The following is a 13,628-nucleotide window of genomic DNA, read 5'->3' as shown; positions in this document are numbered from 1 at the left end:
GTGAAAAAGAACACAGCAGTGTGAGGAGACTCCCCCAGTGCTCCAAGTCCAGCTACAATCTAGAAATATAAATGCATTTTCACAGTCCTGCTGCTACTAATACACACATAAAGGTATGGTTACAAAGATCTCCAGGGCCAATAACTAACACTTTCTGGAGTGCTGTATGGTCAATAATGCTGGTAGACTCAGTTTAATGGTTTGCAGAAGATGCCTTCTATCCCATGACTACATTATTAGAACTCTTGACCATATTAACACACCTTCATTTCACTTAAAACTTGCATGTAGTGGGCCCCAGGTGGCAGCCAGATGTGGAGTTCTGCTTCATAGGCCCCTTCTCCAATGTTTTCCGCATGGAAATTAATTTGTGCAAGATTATCAACCCCAATAACAAGAGGTTCTTTACTCCTTGGAGAAGAGAGAGAAAAAAAAAACTTTTGTCTGATAATGCACTTTAGCAATCGGCATTATGGTGAATGCACCAACATGGTGTTGCAGAACTTCAGCTCTAGAAAACACATCATTACCTCAAAGACTTTTTTGGTCAAGTTTTAAACTAAATCAACGAAACCCTTGTAGTGATTCAACAATCCAAGCAAACCACAATCCTTTCTGACCTAAAGTACCCAGAATTCTCCAGGACTACAGCACTTAGGATTGTCACAATCACATAACCCAATTGGGCTCCATCATAGGTATTGGAACGGTAATTATTGGAACTGACCAGTTAGCAGTCAGATGAAGATTTGGTATACAGATATTGTCTTCACCGCAGTCTAAGAGGATATGAATCTGAAACACAGAAAGGTAAGTAGGTAGAGTAAGTATAAAGGTAAGTTATAAGTACTTGTATTATCATAAAATAAAAGCATTGTGTTTCTGCCATGGCAAGAATAAGCTCAGGAGGCAATGGTCTACATCCCACCCAGCCGGACGTGAAAGATGGAAGGAATGTGCAGGCTGTATTATATGGCTCTCTGCTGTTATACATCACTTATAAGTCACTGACTAAATATCCATGTCTTACCTGTTCTTGGAGAAAGGTGTTTCCATATATCACTGGAGGTAAGACATTTGTAGGTTGCACGGCCAAACTGAAGTTGACACTAACAACTATGGGGCTAAGTTTGTCCTTAAACTCTGATTCATCCTATAAGAATGAGGGATAGGGATGTTACATAAAATGTAACCATAAATAAATATTGACCTACGACCCGCTGCCCGATACATACCTTCAGGTAGGCTTTGACATTGCTGCAGACGGGGACACTCTTATCATTTACTGTAATAGACATGGCTTTACTAGATGTGGAAGAGTCAATGAATAGAGTTCTACGTAGAAATCTGCTCTTCTGGCTGTCCAACTGGATGTCAGCTGAGAGATCTGGAAATGTTGAAGAAAACAATAGAAATGGACAGATGAGAAACTACATGTAGAGATGTACAGAATGCCAGTTGTATAATCTTAGCCAATACTATACAGCCAGTTGATTTGGCGTACAATATGAATGGCCAGCTGAGACTAGCCTCCCATTCCCACTCCATGGAGTATATAAAGGGTCCTCGCAACCAGTAAGCAGACTAGAAACACAAGAAAACTATTGGTCAAATGCTCATTGGCCAACAGCTATCTAGGCCGACCTTCCCATACACTTGCACACTCGGCCGAGCAATGTGTGTGTCCTGGATGGGAAGAGAACAAAGGATCATGAAATTGAATTCTAATGGCTTGATCTTTCTCATCTACCCTGACAGCTACTAGCATGGTCAGGAGGCCGACATATACCATAGAGTGGCCCATTCCCAGCAAAACTAGAGGCTTTCGTGAAATACATGTACGGCTATAGTCCAATCTCCAAACGGTTTTACCTATACTTCCATAAAAGCATTACACACAGTTGTAAGACAATTGTATTGCCATACAGCAACTTACTTAATGTCTTGGGTAAGCTTTTCCCTGAGGTTTGCACACAAATTATCACATCAAAGCTAGAAGAAAAGGGAAAACACATCAGTCTTACAAATAGCTGACTAGTATATGATACTATCACAGAGGTAAGAACATAGATGCCTGAAGACTATAATACACTCACTCACATGACCGCAGATGATTGGGTAACTGATTGCGGGGTTATTTGGTCATACTATAGTTTGTCCCAAATGGAGCTAGCTCTTCTTGATTGAACCATAAATGGAGCTAGCTCTTCTTGATTGAACCATAAATGGAGCTAGCTCTTCTTGAATGAACCATAAATGGTGCTAGCTCTTCTTGAATGAACCATAAATGGAGCTAGCTCTTCCTGAATGAACCATAAATGGAGCTAGCTCTTCTTGATTGAACCATAAATGGAGCTAGCTCTTCTTGAATGAACCATAAATGGAGCTAGCTCTTCTTGATTGAACCATAAATGGAGCTAGCTCTTCTTGAATGAACCATAAATGGAGCTAGCTCTTCTTGAATGAACCATAAATGGAGCTAGCTCTTCTTGATTGAACCATAAATGGAGCTAGCTCTTCTTGAATGAACCATAAATGGAGCTAGCTCTTCTTGAATGAACCATAAATGGAGCTAGCTCTTCTTGATTGAACCATAAATGGAGCTAGCTCTTCTTGATTGAATCATAAATGGAGCTAGCTCTTCTTGATTGAATCATAAATGGAGCTAGCTCTTCTTGATTGAACCATAAATGGAGCTAGCTCTTCTTGATTGAACCATAAATGGAGCTAGCTCTTCTTGATTGAATCATAAATGGAGCTAGCTCTTAGGTGGAGTGCCAGTGATTAAACACATAACAAGGGTGACCCTACTGAGTACCCTCTGCTTAGAGGGCTTTATCTCATTTAGTAATCCTTTTCTATAGGACACCTGCCCATATTTGGTAAAATCCCAAAAGATTCCATAATCACTCCAAAAGTCAACTGTACAAAGCCCACTGGTTTCTGTTTGCTTACCAGCTGACGTCTTTGGAACCAAGTGAACAAGCCTTTACACCTGGGTTCAGGGTGTCTGGCGAAAAGGTGACTGAAGTATGTAGGGTGACAACAGGTTGGGCTCTGTAAAGGAGGATGTAAGATCATGACAAAGTTAAACATGTTGAAATAATAGATAATAAATACACAGATATTCACTAACAATGACTCTATAATATCTCTTACGGATAAATCAGACATAGTCTCAATTTCCACTAAACTAGCAACATACAGCCAGTATGGAATTCCAAACAGACCATTCTAACAATGCTGGGCCCAGTGCAGATGTGATAAAGGTGGTCCCCCCATCCTCCCAAGAGAAAGCCAGGATGCAATGTGGTAGAACTGTGATGTACTCATTTACATAGTGTAAGAGAACTAGAATTGTGTGGTGCCCATACATGCAGAACAAGAGTAGCATTGCACATATATATAGAACAGGAATAGTAGTATTGTTCAGTGCCCATTAAGGCAGAATGTGCTGCTCCCTTATATACAAAATAGTAGCAGTAGTACGGTGCCTTTATATACAGGTAATAGGAGTAGTAATGTACAGTGTCCTAACATGCAGGATAAGAATAGTAGTACTGTGATGTGTCCTTATATTCAGGATAGTTGTACGGTGCTTTGCCCATATAGACAGGATATGAGCAGTAGTACTGTGCTGTGCCTTTATATAAAGGATAAGAACAGTTGTACTGTGCTGTGCCATTACTTGCAGGATAAGTTTAGTATTATTGTGATTTCTCATCTTCATGAATTAGTATTAGTATAGGAATAACAAGTATACATACACAGACAGAGTGTTATATGAGTACGTTCTCTTACCTGTATACATACACCGTGTCTGCTCCAAATGCTCCAACAATCAGATCTATAAGGCACAAATGAGGATACCTAAGACTACAGACAAGAGGTGAGGGAGTCTATAAGATTGAGATTTTGTTATTACCTGGATACCCATTACCATCAATATCTTTTCCCCCTCGAAGTGTAAATCCAAATTTGGAAGGTGTCGATAGGGGGTTGTCTAGGATCTGTGATGGTGTTGTTGACAACCCAGACTTTTCTCCTTTATAAATATACACACAACCTCCTCCATATTTTCCTCCAAATGGAGAACCAATGGCCACATCTAGGATAGAACAAACAATATTGGTGTATTGCTGTCCAAAAAGGAATAATGTAATTTAAAAGTAGAACTTTAAAAAATAACAAAACTTTTTTGCCAAGTTGCAGAAGTCAATACAGCATGTCACTTTTTCCTTACCATTGTATCCATCCAGATCCAGGTCTCCCAAAGGAGTGATTGATGCACCAAAATGCCCATAAATGTAGTTCCCACTAAGGATCTGATAATCTCTGCCAAAAATTTTTGTTGGTTTCTGCATATACACATAAACTTGTCCAACCTCTTGTAACTTTCCACCAATTCGACGTTCTAAAAACACAGGTGCTCCAACCAGGAGATCATCATATCTGCAAGTAGATGGAGAACAAGAATGGAATATTATCTGGACCTCTGAAGTCCTGGGATCCTTAACAGAATTATGTTTCAGAGGGTAAATACATATTTACCCATAGAAGCAAATTTCATATGTATTAGGATAATTGTAGAGCACAGAACATTTATTACTGGGCATAGATATTGATGACTTGTAATTGGTATTGCAGGCAGAGCCGGCTCCAGCACTGAGCACACCTGGGCAAGTGCCGGGGGCCCAGAGCTGCTGGGGGGACCACATATGGCTGTACATAAGGAATCCATAGGTGTGAGGGGGCTGTATCTAATGAATCCATAGGGTGTGAGGGGAGCTTTATATAAAATACCTATGAAGGAGGTTATTGGGATGATAAACTAGGGAATATTTTAGGGAACATGAGACTGTCTTAGTTTCTGAATTATTAATGCCGCAACGCGAGTTCACTGCAAAGGGGTCCACAGAGGGTCTGTCGCCCAAGGGCCTAATGAAACCTGGATCCTGCCCTTATTTCAGGCAAACCCCATATAAATGAACAGGACTAAGCTCCCTGCTGGCCTTGAAACTGAAGCATGTGACCTCACTGGCCCCAAAGGATCCCTGAATCTTTAAGCAGTGGATGGAAAGTGATGCCAGGTGTTGAACTCCCATCAATCTAATATTGAGGACCTTTCCAGAGACTAACCTATAAACACTTAGATTTTGGCCTGAAGTGCTATCAGTCCTTCAGGTGAAACACTAGATGGCACTAGATCTATTCTAAACAAGTGTTGCACTACCTGTGGCCAAACACTAGAGGGCTCAATATGCTTTATTGACAGACTATGGCAATGTACTCACCCATCCTTGTCAATATCTGTGACAGCTACTGCATAACCAAAATGTGAAGCAACCTGGAAGAAATAGAATGCAAACGCAATCATCATACAAGCAAAAAACACCTCCCGGGTATTTCACATCTGCTATATAAGAAGAAACCCTACGATTGCTTACTGTGTTTGGAATAGGATGTTCCTGATAATATGGGTACTTGACATTTCACGGTACAGGGACCATTTGAAGTGTTGAAGAATTGAGGTGAAATGGACTAAAAGCCCCACACTTTTCAGAAATGTGTTCTTATGGTTTGGCTTAAGACTAGAGATGAGCGAACATGCTCGTCCGAGCTTGATGCTCGGTCGAGCATTAGGGTACTCGAAACTGCTCGTTACTCGGACGAATACTTCGCCCGCTCGAGAAAATGGCAGCTCCCGCCGTTTTGCTTTTTGGCGGCCAGAAACAGAGCCAATCACAAGCCAGGAGACTCTGCACTCCACCCAGCATGACGTGGTACCCTTACACGTCGATAGCAGTGGTTGGCTGGCCAGATCAGGTGACCCTGGGATAGACTAGCCGCTGGCCGCGCTGCTCGGATCATTCTGTCTCTGGATGCCGCTAGGGAGAGAGCTGCTGCTGCTCAGGGAAAGCGTTAGGGTGTTCTATTAGCTTACTGTTAGGCAGGAGTGATTCTCAAAGAACCCAACAGCCCTTCTTAGGGCTACAATAACGTTATAATTTTTTTATTTTAATTTGCATCTTTTACCATTTTGTGAGGAATTAGCAGGGGGACTTGCTACCGTTGTGTTTAGCTCTTAGTGGCACACATATCCATAGCAAAGACCGAAGTGGGAAAATTCAGTAGGGGTTGGATTTCTATTAGGCAATAACTCAGTGTCATCTCATCTGGCATAGTAGTGTGCTTCCTTTGATACTTGGCTAGAAAATAGCCATAGGAGAATACAAACAGCTTCTTGAAGCCTACAGTAGCGTTCTATATATTTGATTTCTGGTTGATCTGCTGGTGGCTGTAGTTTCTGCAGTGCATGTACTTGCCAATTCTGAGCAATTTGTAGTGAGACTTGCGACCGCTGTGTTCTGCGCTTAGTGGCGCACATATCCATAGCAAAGGCCGAAGTGGCAAAATTCAGTAGGGGTTGGATTTCTATTAGGCAATAACTCAGTGTCATCTCATCTGGCATAGTAGTGTGCTTCCTTTGATACTTGGCTAGAAAATAGCCATAGGAGAATACAAACAGCTTCTTGAAGCCTACAGTAGCGTTCTATATATTTGATTTCTGGTTGATCTGCTGGTGGCTGTAGTTTCTGCAGTGCATGTACTTGCCAATTCTGAGCAATTTGTAGTGAGACTTGCGACCGCTGTGTTCTGCGCTTAGTGGCGCACATATCCATAGCAAAGGCCGAAGTGGCAAAATTCAGTAGGGGTTGGATTTCTATTAGGCAATAACTCAGTGTCATCTCATCTGGCATAGTAGTGTGCTTCCTTTGATACTTGGCTAGAAAATAGCCATAGGAGAATACAAACAGCTTCTTGAAGCCTACAGTAGCGTTCTATATATTTGATTTCTGGTTGATCTGCTGGTGGCTGTAGTTTCTGCAGTGCATGTACTTGCCAATTCTGAGCAATTTGTAGTGAGACTTGCGACCGCTGTGTTCTGCGCTTAGTGGCGCACATATCCATAGCAAAGGCCGAAGTGGCAAAATTCAGTAGGGGTTGGATTTCTATTAGGCAATAACTCAGTGTCATCTCATCTGGCATAGTAGTGTGCTTCCTTTGATACTTGGCTAGAAAATAGCCATAGGAGAATACAAACAGCTTCTTGAAGCCTACAGTAGCGTTCTATATATTTGATTTCTGGTTGATCTGCTGGTGGCTGTAGTTTCTGCAGTGCATGTACTTGCCAATTCTGAGCAATTTGTAGTGAGACTTGCGACCGCTGTGTTCTGCGCTTAGTGGCGCACATATCCATAGCAAAGGCCGAAGTGGCAAAATTCAGTAGGGGTTGGATTTCTATTAGGCAATAACTCAGTGTCATCTCATCTGGCATAGTAGTGTGCTTCCTTTGATACTTGGCTAGAAAATAGCCATAGGAGAATACAAACAGCTTCTTGAAGCCTACAGTAGCGTTCTATATATTTGATTTCTGGTTGATCTGCTGGTGGCTGTAGTTTCTGCAGTGCATGTACTTGCCAATTCTGAGCAATTTGTAGTGAGACTTGCGACCGCTGTGTTCTGCGCTTAGTGGCGCACATATCCATAGCAAAGGCCGAAGTGGCAAAATTCAGTAGGGGTTGGATTTCTATTAGGCAATAACTCAGTGTCATCTCATCTGGCATAGTAGTGTGCTTCCTTTGATACTTGGCTAGAAAATAGCCATAGGAGAATACAAACAGCTTCTTGAAGCCTACAGTAGCGTTCTATATATTTGATTTCTGGTTGATCTGCTGGTGGCTGTAGTTTCTGCAGTGCATGTACTTGCCAATTCTGAGCAATTTGTAGTGAGACTTGCGACCGCTGTGTTCTGCGCTTAGTGGCGCACATATCCATAGCAAAGGCCGAAGTGGCAAAATTCAGTAGGGGTTGGATTTCTATTAGGCAATAACTCAGTGTCATCTCATCTGGCATAGTAGTGTGCTTCCTTTGATACTTGGCTAGAAAATAGCCATAGGAGAATACAAACAGCTTCTTGAAGCCTACAGTAGCGTTCTATATATTTGATTTCTGGTTGATCTGCTGGTGGCTGTAGTTTCTGCAGTGCATGTACTTGCCAATTCTGAGCAATTTGTAGTGAGACTTGCGACCGCTGTGTTCTGCGCTTAGTGGCGCACATATCCATAGCAAAGGCCGAAGTGGCAAAATTCAGTAGGGGTTGGATTTCTATTAGGCAATAACTCAGTGTCATCTCATCTGGCATAGTAGTGTGCTTCCTTTGATACTTGGCTAGAAAATAGCCATAGCAATAGGATAGGATTGTTTGGTTTTAAAAACTCAAAAAAAAACAAAAAACACAAAAAAACACCAAAAAAAACAAAAAGAAGTAAAAAAAAAAAAAAAGTTATAACTCTCATTTTAAAAATGTTTAACCCGAGGGCTAGGGGTAGAGGACGAGGGCGGGGACGTGGGCGTCCAACTACTGCAGGGGTCAGAGGCCGTGGTCCTGGGCGGGGTGAGACACCACCTGCTGATGAGGGAGCAGGGGAACGCCGCAGAGCTACACTCCCTAGGTTCATGTCTGAAGTCACTGGGACTCGTGGTAGAGCACTGTTGAGGCCAGAACAGTGCGAACAGGTGATGTCGTGGATTGCTGACAATGCTTCGAGCAATTTGTCCACCACCAGTCAGTCTTCCACGCAGTCCACCCATGTCACCGAAATCCCCACTCCTCCAGCTCCTGCACCTCAGCCTCCTCCCCCCCAGTCTGCCCCCTCCCAGGAAAATTTGGCATTTGAACCGGCATACTCTGAGGAACTGTTTTCTGGACCCTTCCCACAGTCACAAACCACTTGTCCGGTTGCTGCTGAGCAATTTTCCGATGCCCAGGTTTTCCACCAGTCACAGTCTGTGGGTGATGATGACCTTCTTGACGTAGTGGAAGTGTGTAAAGAGGTGTCCGACGATGAGGAGACACGGTTGTCAGACAGTGGGGAAGTTGTTGTCAGGGCAGGAAGTCCGAGGGGGGAGCAGACTGAGGGATCGGAGGATGATGAGGTGACAGACCCAAGCTGGGTTGAGAGGCCGGGTGAACACAGTGCTTCTGAGACGGAGGAGAGTCCTCGACCTGAACAGGTTGGAAGAGGCAGTGGTGGGGCCAGACGGAGAGGCAGGGCCAGAGCTGGTGCATCAGCGCCACTGTCAACTAGTGAAGCTCCCGTGGTGAGGGCTCTTGCGGCGAGGGCTAGATCTTCAGAAGTGTGGAGGTTCTTTAAGGAAACACCGGATGACCGACGGACTGTGGTGTGCAACATTTGCCAAACCAGGCTCAGCAGGGGTTCCACCACTACTAGCTTAACTACCACCAGTATGCGCAGGCATATGAATGCTAAGCACCCCACTCAGTGGCAACAAGCCCGTTCACCTCCGGCCGTGCACACCACTGCTCCTTCCCCTGTGTCAGCTGCTAGTCAGCCCCCTGCCCAGGACCCTGGCACAAAAACCCCATCGTCGCCTCCACGATCCTCCACAGCATCCACCAGCGTTCAGCTCTCCATACCCCAGACGCTGGAGCGGAAACGCAAATATAGTGCAACCCACCCGCACGCCCAAGCCCTTAATGTGCACATCTCCAGATTGCTTAGCCTGGAGATGCTGCCCTATAGGCTAGTAGAGACCGAGGCCTTTCGCAACCTCATGGCGGCGGCCGCCCCTCGGTATTCGGTCCCCAGCCGCCACTACTTTTCCCGATGTGCCGTCCCAGCCCTGCACCAGCACGTGTCAGACAACATCATCCGTGCCCTGACCAACGCCGTTTCTGACAAGGTCCACCTGACCACGGACACGTGGACGAGTGCTGCCGGGCAGGGCCACTATGTATCGCTGACGGCACATTGGGTTAACTTGGTGGAGGCTGGGACCGAGTCTGACCCTGGGGCTGCTCATATACTGCCGACGCCGAGGATTGCGGGGCCTACCTCGGTCCAGGTGTTTCAGGCCTACTATGCCTCCTCCTCCTCCCACCCCTCCTCCACCTCCTCCTCCGAACTACCATCCGTGGGCACGGCGCCATCAGTCGGTAGCTCTAGGCACAGCAGCAGTGCCGTCGCTAAGCGACAGCAGGCGGTGCTCAAACTGCTGAGCCTAGGCGACAAAAGGCACACCGCCCAAGAGCTATTACAGGGCATCACGGCGCAGACTGATCTGTGGCTGGCACCACTGAACCTCAAGCCGGGAATGGTTGTGTGTGACAACGGCCGTAACCTGGTGGCGGCTCTGCAACTCGGCAGACTGACACATGTGCCATGCCTGGCCCATGTGTTAAATCTGATAGTGCAGCGTTTCCTCAAGACATACCCCAATCTGTCTGATTTGCTCACGAAGGTGCGCCGCATCTGTGCGCATTTCAGGAAGTCCAGCCCAGATGCTGCCACTCTCAGGGCAGCGCAGCGCCGCCTCCAACTGCCCGCTCACCGACTGTTGTGCGACGTGCCCACGAGGTGGAATTCAACACTGACCATGTTATCCAGAGTTTACCAGCAGCGCAGAGCGATTGTAGACTGCCAGATGTCAACTTCCACCAGAACTGGTAGTCAGGTCAGTCAGCTTCCTCAAGTCTACAATGAGGAGTGGACGTGGATGTCTGATATCTGTCAGGTGCTGAGTAACTTTGAGGAGTCAACACAGATGGTCAGTGGCGATGCCGCCATCATCAGCCTCACCATCCCGCTGCTTGGCCTGTTGAAAAACTCTCTGGTCAGCATGAAGTCGGAAGCTTTGCGCTCGTCACAAGAGACGGGGGAAGAATATTCCCTTGTTGATAGCCAAAGCACCCTGAGGTCTGTTTCTCAGCGCATATCGGAGGAGGTGGAGGTGGAGGAGGATGAGGAGGAAGAGGAGGAGAATGTTGGCGAGACACAAGAGGGGACCATTGTTGAGTCCTTCACTGTTCAGCGTGTATGGGCAGAAGAAGAGGAGTTGGAGGAGTTGGAGGAGGAGGAAATGGACAGTCAGGCCAGTGAGGGGAGTGAATTCTTACGCGTTGGTACTCTGGCGCATATGGCAGATTTCATGCTAGGCTGCCTATCCCGTGACCCTCGCGTTCAAAGAATTTATTCCAGCACCGATTACTGGGTGTTCACTCTCCTGGACCCACGGTACAAGCAAAATCTTCCCACTCTCATCCCTGGAGAGGAAAGGAGTGTGAGAATGCATGAATACCAGCAGGCCCTGGTGCACAAGCTGAAACAGTATTTCCCTTCTGACAGCGCTAGCGGCAGAGTGCGTAGTTCTGCGGGACAAGTAGCGAGGGAGAGTAGGCGAGCAGGCAGCTTGTCCAGCACTGGCAAGGGTACGCTTTACAAGGCTTTTGCCAGCTTTATGTCACCCCAGCAAGACACTGTCACCTGTCCCCAGTCTCGGCAGAGTAGGGCTGATCTTTACAGAAAGATGGTGAGGGAGTACGTAGCTGACCATACCATCGTCCTAAATGATCACACAGCTCCCTACAACTACTGGGTTTCAAAGCTGGACATGTGGCACGAACTGGCGCTGTACGCCTTGGAGGTTCTTGCCTGCCCTGCCGCTAGCGTCTTGTCCGAGCGGGTTTTCAGTGCAGCTGGTGGCATCATCACCGATAAGCGTACACGCCTGTCGACTGACAGCGCTGACAGGCTGACGCTTATTAAAATGAATAAAGGCTGGATTTCTCAGAATTTCCAATCTCCACCAGGTGAAGGAAGCTCAACCTGAATAATTGATCCACTCCTCCTCCTCCTCCTCATTTTCCTCCTTCTCCTCCTCTTTGTACAGTAAAGCAGAGGAAACTGGCTATTTTTTGACAGGGCCCACTGGCTCTTGCTATAGTACTTCATGCATTTAATTTTTCTGGAGGGCCACCTACCCGGTCCTCTGTTTGAAACAATTTTTGTGAGTGCCACATACAGGCACTCAATCTATTCCATTTTTCTGGAGGGCCACCTACCCGGTCCTCTGTTTTAAAAAATTTTTGGGACTGCCACATACAGGCACTCAATCTATTCCATTTTACTGCAGGGCCACCTACCTGCTCCTCTGGTTTGAACAATTTTTGGGACTGCCACATACAGGCACTCAATCTATTCCATTTTACTGGAGGGCCACCTACCTGCTCCTCTGGTTTGAAACATTTTTGGGACTGCCACATACAGGCACTCAATCTATTCCATTTTACTGCAGGGCCACCTACCTGCTCCTCTGGTTTGAACAATTTTTGGGACTGCCACATACAGGCACTCAATCTATTCCATTTTACTGCAGGGCCACCTACCTGCTCCTCTGGTTTGAAACATTTTTGGGACTGCCACATACAGGCACTCAATCTATTCCATTTTACTGCAGGGCCACCTACCTGCTCCTCTGGTTTGAACAATTTTTGGGACTGCCACATACAGGCACTCAATCTATTCCATTTTACTGCAGGGCCACCTACCTGCTCCTCTGGTTTGAACAATTTTTGGGACTGCCACATACAGGCACTCAATCTATTCCATTTTACTGGAGGGCCACCTACCTGCTCCTCTGGTTTGAAACATTTTTGGGACTGCCACATACAGGCACTCAATCTATTCCATTTTACTGCAGGGCCACCTACCTGCTCCTCTGGTTTGAACAATTTTTGGGACTGCCACATACAGGCACTCAATCTATTCCATTTTACTGCAGGGCCACCTACCTGCTCCTCTGGTTTGAACAATTTTTGGGACTGCCACATACAGGCACTCAATCTATTCCATTTTACTGGAGGGCCACCTACCTGCTCCTCTGGTTTGAAACATTTTTGGGACTGCCACATACAGGCACTCAATCTATCCCATTTTACTGGAGGGCCACCTACCTGCTCCTCTGGTTTGAAAAATGTTTGGGACTGCCACATACAGGCACTATCCAAATTAAATTGTCTCCATAGCAGCCTCCACACGTTGTCTCCATTGCTACCTCCAAAAGTCGTCCATATAGCTGCCTCCATACATCGTCCCTTTATCAAACGAGGTGTGTCAGGCAGAAATTTGGGTTGTTTTCATGGATTCCACATCAAAGTTGTTAACTTTGTCGCCACCCTGCTGTGTTATCCACAAAATATACTGGCAAACTTTTACCATTTAGGGATATTATTTCAGCGCTTCTTGCGCATCTGTTTACATTCCCCTCACCCGGCATATCCTAAACTTATAAGAACGCTACTACACTTGATCTTATACAAAAGGTTCTTAGAAGTGCTGTTTGGGGAGTAGCCTAGAGACAGGGGCTTGGATTGGCGAAAGCTCGCCTGGCAGCGGAACGCCAGCTCCATGCGCATCATGCGCTTCTTGCGCATCTGTTTACATTCCCCTCACCCGCCATATCCCAAACTTATGAGAACGCTACTACACTTAACTTGGTGCAGGCTGGGACCGAGTCTGACCCTGGGGCTGGTCATATACTGCCGACGCAGAGAATTGCGGGGCCTACCTCGGTCCAGGTCTCAAAGGCCTACTATACCTCCTCCCACCCCTCCTCCACCTCCTCCTCCTCCGAATTACCATCCGTGGGCATGGCGCCATCAGTCGGTAGCTCTAGGCACAGCAGCAGTGCCGTCGCTAAGCGACAGCAGGCGGTGCTGAAACTGCTGAGCCTAGGCGATAAAAGGCACACCGCCCAAGAGCTAT

At 46.2% G+C, this 13,628-nt stretch overlaps 1 protein-coding gene across 2 annotated transcripts in view; it reads right to left on the bottom strand.

The window, feature by feature from the left end:
- ITGA2B (integrin subunit alpha 2b) overlaps positions 1 to 13,628 on the bottom strand; it is a 46,362-nt gene that overhangs the window by 12,462 nt on the left and 20,272 nt on the right. For both annotated transcript variants that reach the window (XM_072111244.1, XM_072111243.1), the window contains 10 exons: positions 5,295 to 5,347; positions 4,244 to 4,452; positions 3,926 to 4,108; positions 3,802 to 3,847; positions 2,956 to 3,057; positions 1,937 to 1,992; positions 1,236 to 1,387; positions 1,031 to 1,153; positions 728 to 795; positions 264 to 411 (listed from right to left, as the gene is read on the bottom strand). In XM_072111244.1, coding sequence (XP_071967345.1) covers positions 264 to 411; positions 728 to 795; positions 1,031 to 1,153; positions 1,236 to 1,387; positions 1,937 to 1,992; positions 2,956 to 3,057; positions 3,802 to 3,847; positions 3,926 to 4,108; positions 4,244 to 4,452; positions 5,295 to 5,347 — 1,140 coding nt within the window. The remainder of the gene's footprint in view (positions 1 to 263; positions 412 to 727; positions 796 to 1,030; positions 1,154 to 1,235; positions 1,388 to 1,936; positions 1,993 to 2,955; positions 3,058 to 3,801; positions 3,848 to 3,925; positions 4,109 to 4,243; positions 4,453 to 5,294; positions 5,348 to 13,628) is intronic.

The sequence above is a fragment of the Engystomops pustulosus genome, chromosome 6, assembly GCF_040894005.1.
Source record: "Engystomops pustulosus chromosome 6, aEngPut4.maternal, whole genome shotgun sequence".
NCBI lineage: Eukaryota > Metazoa > Chordata > Amphibia > Anura > Leptodactylidae > Engystomops > Engystomops pustulosus.
Note: the sequence above shows the minus strand (reverse complement) of the source record. Positions and strands in the feature narration are given on the sequence as shown.